General features: G+C 39.5%; 1 protein-coding gene across 7 annotated transcripts in view; it reads left to right on the forward strand.

The window, feature by feature from the left end:
- Positions 1-210: 210 nt before the first annotated feature.
- The window catches only part of LOC311258777 (nuclear factor 1 C-type-like), a 109,797-nt gene continuing 96,314 nt past the window's right edge, over positions 211-13,693 (forward strand). For all 7 annotated transcript variants that reach the window (XM_084355361.1, XM_084355359.1, XM_084355358.1 and 4 more), the window contains exon 1: positions 211-384. In XM_084355361.1, the coding sequence (XP_084211487.1) occupies positions 304-384 (81 nt within the window). In that variant the 5' untranslated portion in view covers positions 211-303. The remainder of the gene's footprint in view (positions 385-13,693) is intronic.

Here is a 13,693-nt window from a genome sequence, read left to right on the forward strand (position 1 = left end):
AGGAGGACGAAGAAGAAGAAGTGAAAAATAAATAAATGAAAGGATAAAAAGGGACTGGAATAGAAGAAAACACAGCAGGCTAGTGTGAGAGGAGGACAGGAACAGTGAGGCAGGAGGGAGAAGGTGGATGTAGCACAACTCTATTCTGCCGCAGCCTACCGGGCGGGGGAGGGGAGGGGAGGGGAGGGGAAGGGAGGGGGGTTACTGCCGTGGAGCCCGAAGCTTGACGCGGGACGTTTCTGGTCTCGAGCACCGCGGATTTACTTCACCTGGCACGCGCACGATGATGGAAATGAATATGGAATGATAACGACCGACAGCGCAAGATGGGAAGGCGTTGATATCCGCTTTAACTTCCCCCGGTGGCGGCTTGGCTTCGAAATGGTAGGACTAAACCTGTTCCAGTAAAAAACGTAGTAGAGTGTCCATTCCTACTGGTGTGCTGTTCCGTGTTTTCCATGAAAGACGCAATGTGAGAGTCAATGAGTGACATCAGTTACGCAGCTGAAAGTGAACCAGAATGTCAGCAAGTGTCTTTTCTCTATTCCTCCTCATCTGATAGTTTGTTGCAGCGTCCGAACATGTAGTCCGGTACGCGAGATTTGCCTTTATAGTTTTATCTATTGCTAAATTTCATTTAAAAATCTAGCAAATAAAATATCCCTTGCACACCTGCAAATATATGCGTCTGACACAACAGAACTTGAAAACGGTGTTGATTGTCAGGATCCAACCTTAAATTCGGCAAACACATTACACACAAAACACCACATACTCTCCTGTAATATTAACTTTTCGAATCGGTTTCGCCCATTCTTCCCATTGGCGTCTTCCGTCAAGCACACAGTGCAGTGCGGCAGTGTCAAGCGGTTATTAAACTTGATATTTTATTGACATAACGCTCATTTTGAGTATTATATATACGCCGAATTTGTCAAAAGACTACCAAAGGGGAGAGCATTTTATGTATCACATGAGACGATGAGTGTGTCTGACATGAAACAAGTCTACTTAAAAGTCCTACAGTTTTGAATGAAGTTTGGAGTAACGTCGCCTCCGTGCAGGAGAACGGGGCGTATTGGCGCTTTACAGGCTTTATCCCACTGTGGTTTCTGACCCCTGGCGGCGCATGAGTAAGCGAACAACATGCGTTGGTGAACACATATGAGCTCTGCAGTCGCGGTTGAAAGTTATTGAGTTTGGGGCTTTTGAAGAAGATCGTGCAGCGGCAGGCCCGTCTGCCCCCGGTGCCTGTCGTCACGCGAGACGTCGAAAGGCCAAGTTGAAGCTCGCCCCAAGCCTCCCTCTGTCCGTGTGTGTGTGTGTGTGTGTATGTGTGTGTGTGTGAGAGAGAGAGAGAGAGAGAGAGAGAGATTGTGTGCGCGCGTGTGTTAGTCAGCAGAAAATGGCCGCAGTTAAAGCCAGCGGGCTGTGTTAGAATGATAGGCCGTCAGAGGGCCTCCTGTCCCGGCATGCAGCTCGAGTAGAGCGCCGCTAAGATAAACAGAGTGCTGCAGCTGGTGGAGGCAGTCCCCCTGTATACGCAGTCCCGTTGGAAACTGCCACAGCTGAGCAGAGAGTCACTTGACAACAACTCAGATGCCGCTGTAGAGAAGAAATAAGTTTAATGTTGCCCCTCCATCACATACAGCTCCATTAGATGATCGGCTAGGCCTACGTGACACAGATTGAACTTGTGAATATACTGTTTTTAATTGATTGTTGTGGATAATGATAATTGTGGAAATAAAGCTCTTGATGTGACAGGGCTGTTTATTTGTATTTGTCCTGGTCCAGTTAAAGGATCATAAGACAAATATGTAAGACCAACAATTATTTTCCCTCTTTTGAAGATGAAATATGTTTTGTCTGGTTTGATCTAAAAACGGCCTATGCCTGTGTTATAATTAAAAAAGTATAGGCTATATATTTATCCTCTTACGACCTACCAGTGTATAGACACCATAGTCTGCCATAAAAAGCCAGTCAGTTAATGAGGTTTGGACAAGAGCAGGGTTTCAAAGGCAGCAAAAATGGCACACACTAACAGCAAGCTAACGAAAGCTATAACACACCAGCAAACCGTAAGACATTGATGCATACAAAATGAATCCATTACTCCATCAGCCAAATGCATACAATGTCCATGCTGCCTCTGAGACTGTCCTCGTTTCTGTTGTTACCCCTTCCACATGCAGATGTCATCTTTCACTGAGGTTGATCAGGGTCAATCTGGACATTCAAACGTTTTCACCATTCGTCAGGAATCACAACATTTTAGATAAAATTGATCCCACTAGGCACTGGTTCCTCCTGGCCTCACCCATCCAAACAGTGGGTCTCCATGTGGGGCTTATTACTCCGCTGGACACGGGACCTGTGGCATGTAGGCAGTTGTAGCATTATAGCATGCAGAATTTAACTGCACAACAGCTGCTAGTATAGACATAGGTCAGCAACGCCTGTAATTACTTTTCAATGTTATGTTTCAAACGTTAGTAGTGGAGGCTGATGTCTGCTGTTGTTTTCTTCCAGAAAAGGGCATTGTGGTGGCCTAAAGGTTAGAGAGCAGAGGTTTGTGACTGGAGGGTTGCCAGTTGAAATCTCTGGACCGGCATGATAAATCTGGGTGGGGAAGTGAAGTGTAGTATAGTATTAAAGAGTGTAATCATGCCCATATAGGTTGCTGCTGGAAAGTTTCATTTTGTGGTTGCGCAAATGAATGTATGTTCACACGGGATGACCCCCTTCTCCCTCAAACAAGCCTGTGTTGTGATGCTCAACTCATGTCTGTGCAGGAGACCAGAGAAAGACATTTTAAAAAATCTCTGTGTGGCTCTAAGTAACTTTGTAGCTTCTTACTGAATCACTTTACTTTCTATCCTGCATACCTCTTTGTATCAGACATCTGCTGTATTTTACTGTTTCATCTTGTTGACTATGAGCTGTTTGGGGAGTAGTGTTAAGTTACTGCTGCTGAAAACCTATGTTTTCCTGAGTGTGCTGTTTCATAATTAAAGCTTTTCCAACAACAGAATAATGGGGCATTTTATTGTGAAAAACAAAGAAAATTACCAAATAAACTTTGTTAGTGGCTTGCTTATTTTCAGTGTGTTAACAGCTGCTCTTTTGATCACTAGTCACAGCCAAGGATCAGCCCGTTGCATTTATAAGTCATCAGTTGAATCACACTGTCAAGTGGGTAGCCCTGATGTGAAGGAGATGCAAATCCTGACAGGCTGTGCTAAAAAAGGTCAAGCCATGCCAGCACATATGTAAAGACCCCAGACAGACCAAAAGAGATGCACTGCAAGTTAGCACTTCAACTTAATGTTACTGTTATGAAGGTTACCTGATTACTGTGCCACAATTCAATTTCACTGTATTTTTTTCACCCGGCAATACGCAAAATCAACCCAAAGCTGCTGACTGGTATTACATAGACACACAGGAACCTCACTGCACCCTTTTGTCTCCCTTCTGTCTGTCAGTTCTCGTATAAGATATGAAACAGTGTTTTATTGATGGCCAAATGATGGAGTATGATGAAGTATTATTATCAAAATATACTTAAAGTTAAAAAGTGAAGGTATTTAGTGCATAAAAATGCAACCTTGAGTTATTATAATTATACTTATACTAGATTTTTATTACTGACTCATTAGCCTTTAACAATGCATATGTCATAAGATGATCATCATTTTTATGTAACATCTTTATTTGTTAAGTAGTCCAACTTGTAAATATTACAATTAAAATAATGTAGTGAAGTTAAAAGTACAGTATTTCCCTCTGAACGGTAGTTAAGTAAAAATCTGAGGTTGCATGAAATGGAAATACTCAAGCAAAGTACAAGTACCTCACATTTGTGTTTAAGTACGCCCACAGTACCTGAGTTAATTTGGGCCAAATAGCATTCCAGTGCTGATGTTTAGAGGCACATCATTATGGAGGACTGAAACATGAGTAAAATAAATTAATACATAGCACAATGAATAAATATGCTATTGAATGCACCAAAAATAATATTGATTATACAACTTGACATAAATAGATATTTCTGTTTCAGTTTGCCTCTGTATTTATTTACCTTTGTATTAATTCAGCTATTTATTTACTTTCTCATTTCATTTTCAATTTTATTTATTTATTTATTTATTTATTATTAACTAATTTATTCCTGTGTTTCTGTTTTAGTTTTCTATATGCATTTCTGCTTTATTATGCGTATGACAGGGCTGTTATTCCAAGCCAATCACAGCACAGTACTGCAGTGGACAAAACAAATCCTCAGAGAAAAACATCTACAATCTTGGGCTCAACAGGGTGGCTTACTGGGGCTGATCTGGATCGTATTTTAAGGAGAAAATATTTTCTGTTTTTTCCTCTGATGTGCTCGAGCTGCTCTGCCTGAACTCTGAGTGATTTATGGAGTTCCTTGATGGACATTTAGCTTTACTTGTTGTTAAAGTAATGGCTAACTGTTGATAACTTTAGCGTCAGCTGGCATTAGCTAGTAGTGGTCTTATAGCTGGGAGCCCCCCAGCCTAGGCCTGAAAACCTCTTCCTCTCAGCTGTGTTAAACTCCTATGCTAGAGGAGTAAATAATAATACTCTCCTGGTGCTCAGAGTGCGAGCAAAGTCAACTGATAAGACTAAAAGCTGTACAGCTAACTAGCTAAGCAACAACCCTGCTCAAAAAAAGCATATACCAATACAGTATAGCTAGTGACCGGCATGACCAGCATACAGTTTGTTGTGTCTTTGGCGCTGGTCAAGCTGGTCATGCTGGTCCATGCTGGTCAAGCCAACACCAAACACAACATATGTTGGACAACCACATTGAATGTTATTGTGATAATAAAAGCCAACACACAAAAAATACTGCAATGTTTTTTTGTGTCATGTATGTATGTACAGGAATGTACAAAATACAGGAATTTTTGTTTTTCATAACCGTTAATTTAATAAAGAAGTCTAATAAATAGCAACACAGTAACACAACACAAACAACACTTGAAAAACAGTTTTATAGACCATAAGTGGGTTGTATTTGTTTTTGGTTTTTTTGGTCTGTTTATGTCCATGATTTTTTGCTGATATACCTCCCAGCCTTTCCTCATCTGGCCCACAGCTGTATCTCCTCCAAATTTGTTTCTCTTTGCCAAGCCACCCCTTGGAGCAGACTGAAAAGAAATGTACAGATAAACAAGTACCTTTAGTATCAATATTTTATTTGTAAAAGTGACTAAACCTGTATATTTTGTTTCATAAGTTTGTTTTTTAAGTCTACATTCCCTTTCACGTTTTCCCCCTTACTTTATTCAAGAGCGCAGTCTTTCAATTTGAGATTTTTGCTCTCAAATATATTGTTTATCGACCTTAAGCCCTCACCTCTCCAGGTGTAGTGTTGACCAATGAAATGATCCCTGCCACATTGCGTATGCGTTAGTTTAACCACTTAGAGCATCCGGTAGGGGCGGCCATTCTTTTACCTCATATTCTTTTCTAGCCTTAAAATTTAACCATGGGCAGCACAGATGGCAGAGAAATGGGAGAAGAGAAATTAGTTTTTAAAATCAGGATTGTTTTGAACATCGTTGGAAACCAACAGACCAACACTGTTTGCCTGAAAAGTTGCTGGCCTAGGACGTAAACGTTAGCTGTTACAAGGCCTCGCAACGGATCCTCTGCCGGTAAGTGGGTGCGTGTTGCTGCTTTCTGTACATTTACTTGATAGATATACCCTGTGCAGTAATGATATCCTGAAGTTACGTGGCAACGTTGTGTTACTTTGATTTGCACCCAGCAGTAAGCTTGCTAATACAGCTATTTTGATCCACAGATACACTGCATGTTACTGTAGTACTTCTTGTTAAAGTCTCACTTGTTAAATTTTGCACTGGGACCTTATACTGTGTGTAGGAGCTTTTGGTATGTCACAACACAAGTCACAGTATGTTTTGTATAATCACTTTGTTCTTCGATATTTGACTGAATAAATGATTTGTTAAAATCATACATGAACATCATCTCATTTGAGACATCACTACAGTTACCTGCTACAGTGAGCTGTTAAAGCCTTTAGTAGATTGTAATATTTTTATGCATTTGTCTCACAAGTAATGCTGATTCTGCCATATTTTACAGATAAACTGTGAGGTGTGATGAGGCTCAGGTGTTCCCGGACTCATCAGAGGAGGTCATTGGTTGGCGGTCAAGTGACAACCCGAACACATCACAGCAGCCAGCAGCATCAGGAAAGTCTGGGTATCCACAGGAAGATGTGTTAGGATGAGCACTGTGACCTGAGAACTCCATTACCAGCTTATGCTTCAGTATACCAGAAACACCTCACCTCGATGGTGGACATGATCTGGACAATTCACATTAAAGTTATGCTTTTCATACGTTGAGCATTACTTACTCACAGATTGATGATTTTTATGATTACTGTTTTATTTTTGAGGAGAGTTTTGGTCATTTTTAAATGTAGTAGTAAGGGTCCTGTTAGTGATACAGGTGATAAAGAAAAACTTTAACATCCTGACTATGAAGTTGTCAAAATGTTTTTCTTGTAATCCTTTACTACAGGTAGCAAATAAAGTAAGCAAAAAAAACATTTATATTTCACAGTCAAACTTTATTATGGTGATGACAGATTGCTATACAAGTTATACAATATTCTCTTCAGCATTTAAAAAGGGTATCAAACATTTAATCAGCAACGACAGACATTTAAAAGCAGAAATATGGCAATAATTGACTGACTTCCCGATTGCTTTGATCCAAGTTGCTCTGAAACAGACACAGTATAGTCTTCACAGTAGCTACAGATACTTGCTGAGCAGGTTTTCCAACATAAAAGCAAGTTACTGTACTATTAGATCACTCATTCCCTAAGTTATGTTAACAGAAAAATATAGGATAGTCTGTTCCAGGCAGGTTTCTGCCTATGCTGAAAACTGTCCAACAGAACTGCGTTGTCAGGAAAACACATGGGGACAGCAGATACCGCATCCACTACTTACTACAACTGTTGAATGCTCAACTGGATTGGTTAGTTAGTTGTCTTTTTACCAGAAAATAATTGGTTGGTGTGATATGTTTAACTGTTGTCTGTTTTTTCTGACCATCATTGACAATTTTGTCTTTCTCATTGTTGTTTAATTTTTTTGCTTTTGTTCTTCTGTCTGTACTGGTTTGTTTTTTAAACTTCATCACCAATAATAATAAAAAATAAATAATTGGTTGACTAATGTTTCACATCTTCATCTGTTTTATTTTACTTTTCATTTCATTTTCCATCCCACATGCTAGTAATTAACTTACTGTAATATAATAATTGACATAGTAATAGTATACAATGCTGCATGCTCATGCCAACAGTTTACCCATAATGTTAGCTCCTTACAACACATATTTTATAACTTGACTTCACTGGGCTCTGTAGGTCACTTCATGAATATACCTGTAAAGACAAATGTATAACAGAGTGAGTTATGGTATCAGCAAGTTACTAACCAAACATTATGTGACAGAGAGATATGAATAAATAATATGAGCAATATTTACTTGAGCTAAATGTCACAAAAAACTTTAATTTTGATTGCTGGTTGTAATGTGTAATGACTGGACGCTCTAAGAGGTCAAACTATTGCATCTGCAACGAGGCAGGGATCATTTCATTGGTCAATACTAAATGTGGTGTTCTATTGGCTGCGACATTTTGACAGGATTATTGCACAGAATAATTGCAGAGGGCAGGATAGATCTGAGAGGACAAGTTTCACAAGCAGAAGCAGCCAGAGTAGGAGAAGGGCTGAAGCTCGAGTGCAGGAAATCTGTGCCAGCAACAATATATTTGCTTGCAAGCATATTGTTTGAGCACAAGCAGGATATTTAAGTGCAAGGGCAGGGCTTTGAGGAAAAACTATGCAAAAAATCATTAAATCAGGCTCTTAAATCGAAAGACTGATCTCTTGAATAAAGATAGAGAAAAACTCCATATAATTTAAACAGTTAACTAGAATAAATACGTTTCTGCAGAAAATAGTAAAAGTCTTTCTTTGTTTCATGGGAATGCAGTAGCACTTCTGTCAAACCAGAAAAAGGATAATTCCAGTGCTCCATATCAACTAACCCACGCAAACTACTGCCTAAAATGACATACCTTTCAATCTTTCAAGCCTTTTTGGGGTTCTAGGCTTCCTGTTGGTTTTGTTGGTGGTGACAGATGTCAGCTTCCAGATATGCGTTGAGCCTCTAGTCCAGAGTCGTCGTCATTTCACAATGTCATGGTTCCACAAATGGTGTCACGTGTGATGTCACAGTCCAGTCTTTGTGTCCCTGTAGTCCCAAACATGTGGAAACAGAACACAACTGCTTCATTCTAATTCGTAATCATGCACAATTTTTATCTTGTTGAAGTGTCTGCCACTATATTGATTGAAAACACCACTGTTGTCACTTAATAATGGCAGAATGCTGGAAAGAAGGGCTGTTACAAATGTTCATTCTGTATGATTAAGCATTATCCAAACCAACTCACCCATATCAATTTTAATGAACGACCATTTGCAACATGAAAGATCGATTGGTGAGAACCCAATTTCAAAGAACAGAACATGTTGAAAAAAGTGTAGCTTGTCTGCATAATGAACTGCTGTCTATTATTTAGTCCAGTGTATCTCTCTCTGTGTGTCTGGCTGTGTTTTTGTTAGACTGTGGTCAAACATTTTGCTCAGTCAAAGCCAAGTATCATGTATTTAACGACAAGTGTGAAGAATGGACATTAAATAGCAAAAAAATGTTTGATTGATGAATTAATTAATTAATTAATTCTGGACAGTTGAATGCACACACATACACAGACGCACACACATCGCATGAGCGAAACTTCACTCATAACCAACAACCTTGACAGAATACAGCTATCAGCTAACAAGTGTCACCTACAAACACTGTCCAGTATATCATTTATTAGGCTATTTTTACAGCAGAGAGATGGAAACATTTTACTCTTGGCTATTAGCTATAAGTTTAAAAAAAGAAAAAAAACTAAGCCACACACATGCATTGGAGAAGTTGAGTTAACTTCAGGCCTTTAAAACACATTCTTACTAAGTGGTTATGAGGATACGCTGCCACCTAAGCTAACTAACAGCTAGTAGCTGTTACCAACATGACAGAACTACCTATCTCAAACGACCTTAAAGGAAGACAGTAGGAATGCTGTCATCTTGTGGTGCACTTTATTGTCTTGAGGTGCGTTTGACATAGTCGGCAACATCATTAATTATGATGACATGATGGCTCGTATCAAAAAATGCTGTCTGTATGAATAGTTAAAAGGTGTCCAGGATGGTTTCAGAGCTGCGATTTCCTTCTAGAAATTAATCAACAGTCACATCTGTCGAAACCTGCTGTCTGGGTCAGTTTATAGAAGATTAAAGGTACAAGGTAAATGTAACATCACAGTCTAAGGAGGGAAGCTGCTCTGTAGTCTGGTGGTCTGGCAGCAGATACTTCTGTATCTGTTGTCAGATGGCAGCAGGGTGAACAGACTGTGGCTGGGTGGGTGTTGTATTTTAGTATCTTTGGGCTCTGTGCAGACATCTCACTTCACTGATGTCCCTGATGCTCTGTAGATGGTACCAGTGATGTTCTGGTGGTTTTAATCACCTGCTGTAGAGCTTCCTGTCCTGGGCTGTGATGAACCATGCCAGTTTGGGATGTTTCCAGTCAGGATGCTTTCTATTGCTCCTCTGTAAAACTTGACCAGAATCTTGCTCCGGAATTTAGCCTTCACAAGTTTATTAAGTTTATTAAGTTTTTTAACCAGGGTGGTGATGTGTGATGACCAGGATAGGTTCCCAGTGATGGTAACTGGATGTCAGGAGTTAGCCACGTCTCTGTGAAGATTTGCACACAGCAGTCTCTGATTTCCAGTTGATGAGTGAGCCATAGTCATGCCTCATCCACTTATTCTCCTGAAACCGGAAATTAGCCAGAAGAAGGCTTGGTAGAGGAACAGCTCTTGGTCCAATTTGGGTCAGTTAACTCTGATGCCGCCTCTCTTTCCTGTATCCTTGGGCCGGTCGCATTGCTTGAGGTGACATTTTGTGCCGCTGGTCTGGCTGGTGGCTCGGCAGATGCTGCTGGTGGAAACCCTTTCACTGTCTGCTGCACTCAATCCAAACCTCACAGTTCATTTTCCAATGTCTATGAGTGAGTCAACTTTAAGCTAGCCCCTAAAAGAAATGGTCAAACGAAACGTGGACTTGCAAGACAGGTGAGAGGCAGAGTATTTGTTCACTCACATAAAGGGTAGACTTTTTTCGTGTCGTGTGCAGAGCTGATGTTGCCATAATTAAATGATATAACTTTAGATGACACTGTCAAAACAAAACACCAGGACAAGTACAAGGATCTGGACATACAGCAGAAGCTCCAGAAGGTAGAAGAGGTAAAAGGAAGTCTGGTGTTGCAGACCATGTTCACAAAAGCAAATCTCAAAGTGAGGCTGCCGTTAAAGCTAGGTCTATTGTAGCAGAAGAAATAGCTAAATCAGCCCGGCCATTTACCGAGGGAGAGTTTGTGAAGTGATGCATTATTAAAGTGTGTGACATCGTGTGTCCAGACAAAAAGCAAGCATTTTAAAATGTAAGTCTAAGCAGAAAGACTATTGCTGATTGTTCATGTGAGCTAGCCACCAATCTACAACAACAGCTGATGGAAGGGAAAAGACTTCATTGCATATTCCCTTGCTGTGGAGGAGAGCAGCGACACAATTGATACGGCCCAGCTGTCAATCTTCATCCTTGGAGTTGACTCCAGTTTATGCATTACAGAGGAAATTTTGCAAATTAAATCAACCGCACAACCACAGGAAAATCTTAATGTGTAAATGAAATGAAGCTGCCTTGGGACAAACTGGTAGGACTGATGACAGATGGAGGTGAAAAGAGTGGATTAGGGGGCAGGATGCAGGAGATGATGTGGGAGGAGAATTAAGCAGGTGAACTGACAGTTTATTACTGCATCATACAACAGGAAACATTGTGTGGTAAAGCCCTGAGAATGGAACATGTAATGAGCACCGTAACACAGACAGTTAACTTTGTAAGAGCCGAAAGGTTAAATCACCACCAAAGTTGTGAATGTGGTGACATGCCCTATCACAAAGAGGTGTGATGGCTAAGTTGAGGGAAAGTGCTGAACAGAACGTTTCGAGTTACATGAGGAAATCTGTCAGTTTATGGAAAGCAAAGGGAGAGACACCACAGAGCTCCAGGATGAAAAGTGGCTGTATGAGTTGGCGTTTCTGTGCAACATAACGGGTTGGGTTTAATAATAATACCTAAATTGTCTTGAATGGAGATTTGAATGGTAGATGACACATAATAATTTAATTTATCTGAACAATGTATTATTTATTTTTCTTCTTTCTTCTTCTTCTTCCTATTAATATCATTATATAATAATAATAATAATAATAATTATTATTATTATTAATTATCAGACATATTATTATATATATTATACTGTATTTCTATTTAGTTTCTCTTGTATTTCAGCTGTTTTTTACTTAGAGACGAACTATCAAAGACAGTAAACTACAAGAGCCATGTAAGTACTGTCTGCATAAATATGTATGAACTAATGAGCTAAAATGGTAATGCAGTTTCCCCAGCAAAACTTTGCAGCATTATTTATGAAACCATGCTGGTGGACAACTTCACCACCAACTACCCCAGCATGTTTTCCATGCTGGTCCATCTGTTTTTTTTCAGCAGGGAAGTAACGCTACAGCTGTCTGTCTACCAAGAAATTCTAGCTAAAACTCCCAAGTTATTAAATCTCTACAGTATGACCCAGTTTCACCAAAATTTGTTAACAAAGTTATAAAGTTGTGTTTCAGTACAAGTTATAAAGTTGTATGTCGTACAGTAATCAATGAGGCCTAGCCCCCAGAGACACTCAGCTACAGCAGTGTCTGTTGTTTTTCCGACCTAATTTGCGTCTCATTTGTGGTTGATTAAACAATAAATTCATCAAATTCAGTGCCCTATATGACTATTATCCAAGCTACTGAAGCCGTAATACTTTGTGGTGCCCAAGAAAGTGCAGAGTAAGTTGGAAAAACAATAAACATGTTCTACATTGCGACAGTTTCTCCTTAGCTGAAGACCCACAGTGAGCAAGGCCGGTCACTGGTGTGGGATCAAGGCATGTTTAGTCGATCAATGCACTGATGTCGATCGACCAAGTCGATTCCATGACACACTTTGTTTGTTTGCGTAAAGGAAAAAGAGATAGATAAGGAAATATAAAAGCAAATATGGAAATAAATATGGTTGGAAATGCAAAGGGAGAAGAATACAAAAAAATAAATATATACATTTAAAAAGGGAAAAATGAATAAATAAAAATTGGAAAATTAAATGGGAATATAAATAATAGGTGAATTAATACAAAAGTAAATAAATACAGAGGCAAATAAAAGCAGAAATATCTATTTATGTCACATTTTACATAATTACATTTACATTTGTTTTAGGAAAACAATTTTGGTGCTTTTAATGGCATATTTATGTATTTATTGAGCTATTTATTCATTTCTTTATTTATTTAGGATTGTGGCAGTTTATCCCTCCACTGTATGAGTAGCCATAACTGTGGGAATATCAGCCATGCAAACTAGGCTCCTTTTTAGGGTGGAAATTATGTTGTGCTTTTTTTTGGGGATATATTCAGTACAGACTATGTATGTTTTTGCTTTTTGATAAGACACGTCAAGCCAGGCTCTGTGAGGACTTTCTGTGTTTTTTGGTGTTGAGATTGTCATCATTGTCTCACCACTCAACAGAACAGGCCGGACTGTGAACACTTTAGCTTATGTTGCTACACTGTCCATCAAGTGACCTGTATATGCACAGTTTGAATCCAGTATGTTTTTCAAGAGTGTATTGTACAGTAGACAGTAGAGAATATTATGTGATCCTGAGATAAACTTGGGGGAAAACAGAGTAGCTACAGAAGCTACTGCACCCTCTCTAAATGTCATTGTCTCCCATGCTCCATTACACGCTGGCCACATACTCCTAATGATGATTACTCTGAAGTTCCACTGTGTGTTTTCTTCCTGTGGGGCATTTTTCCGGAGCCTCAACTTTCTGGTGTGTCATCAGTTTTTGAGATTCCAAGACTGAGTTATCTGAGGTGACCAAAGCTGCATTATAGAGAACATCTAAACAGTGTAGGAAATGCAGCATTTCTAACCCGGAGGTACTGCTGCTTAACTGAATCAGCGGTGAAGCATGAAGAAACCACATGATGGCAATTATGGAAATAAAAAAGTTCAGCCAAGGGATGTTTATGTTAACGCAAAGACTGATGTGACTCAGCACCCTCTCATCTAAACCATGTTTTCTCTGCTTCCTGTTTCAGGTAAAATTGCATTTTGCTTCTCTGTACCTCCTGATTGGTGTTACACTTGCACTGCTAGAGAAGACCCTACCCTGCATGGAAACAAAGCTATCATGAGGGCCCGAAATTACTAGTTATCCATGACACTGTGTGTAAGAATTTAGATGACAAATCTCTTAATTTAAACAATTTTAACAATCCCTACCTTGTTGTTGTCATTGTGCAGAATAGGGCAAGCAGCAGTATGAATCACAGATTAATA

This window comes from Pagrus pagrus, assembly GCF_965226575.1.
Source record: "Pagrus pagrus genome assembly, chromosome: 6".
NCBI lineage: Eukaryota > Metazoa > Chordata > Actinopteri > Spariformes > Sparidae > Pagrus > Pagrus pagrus.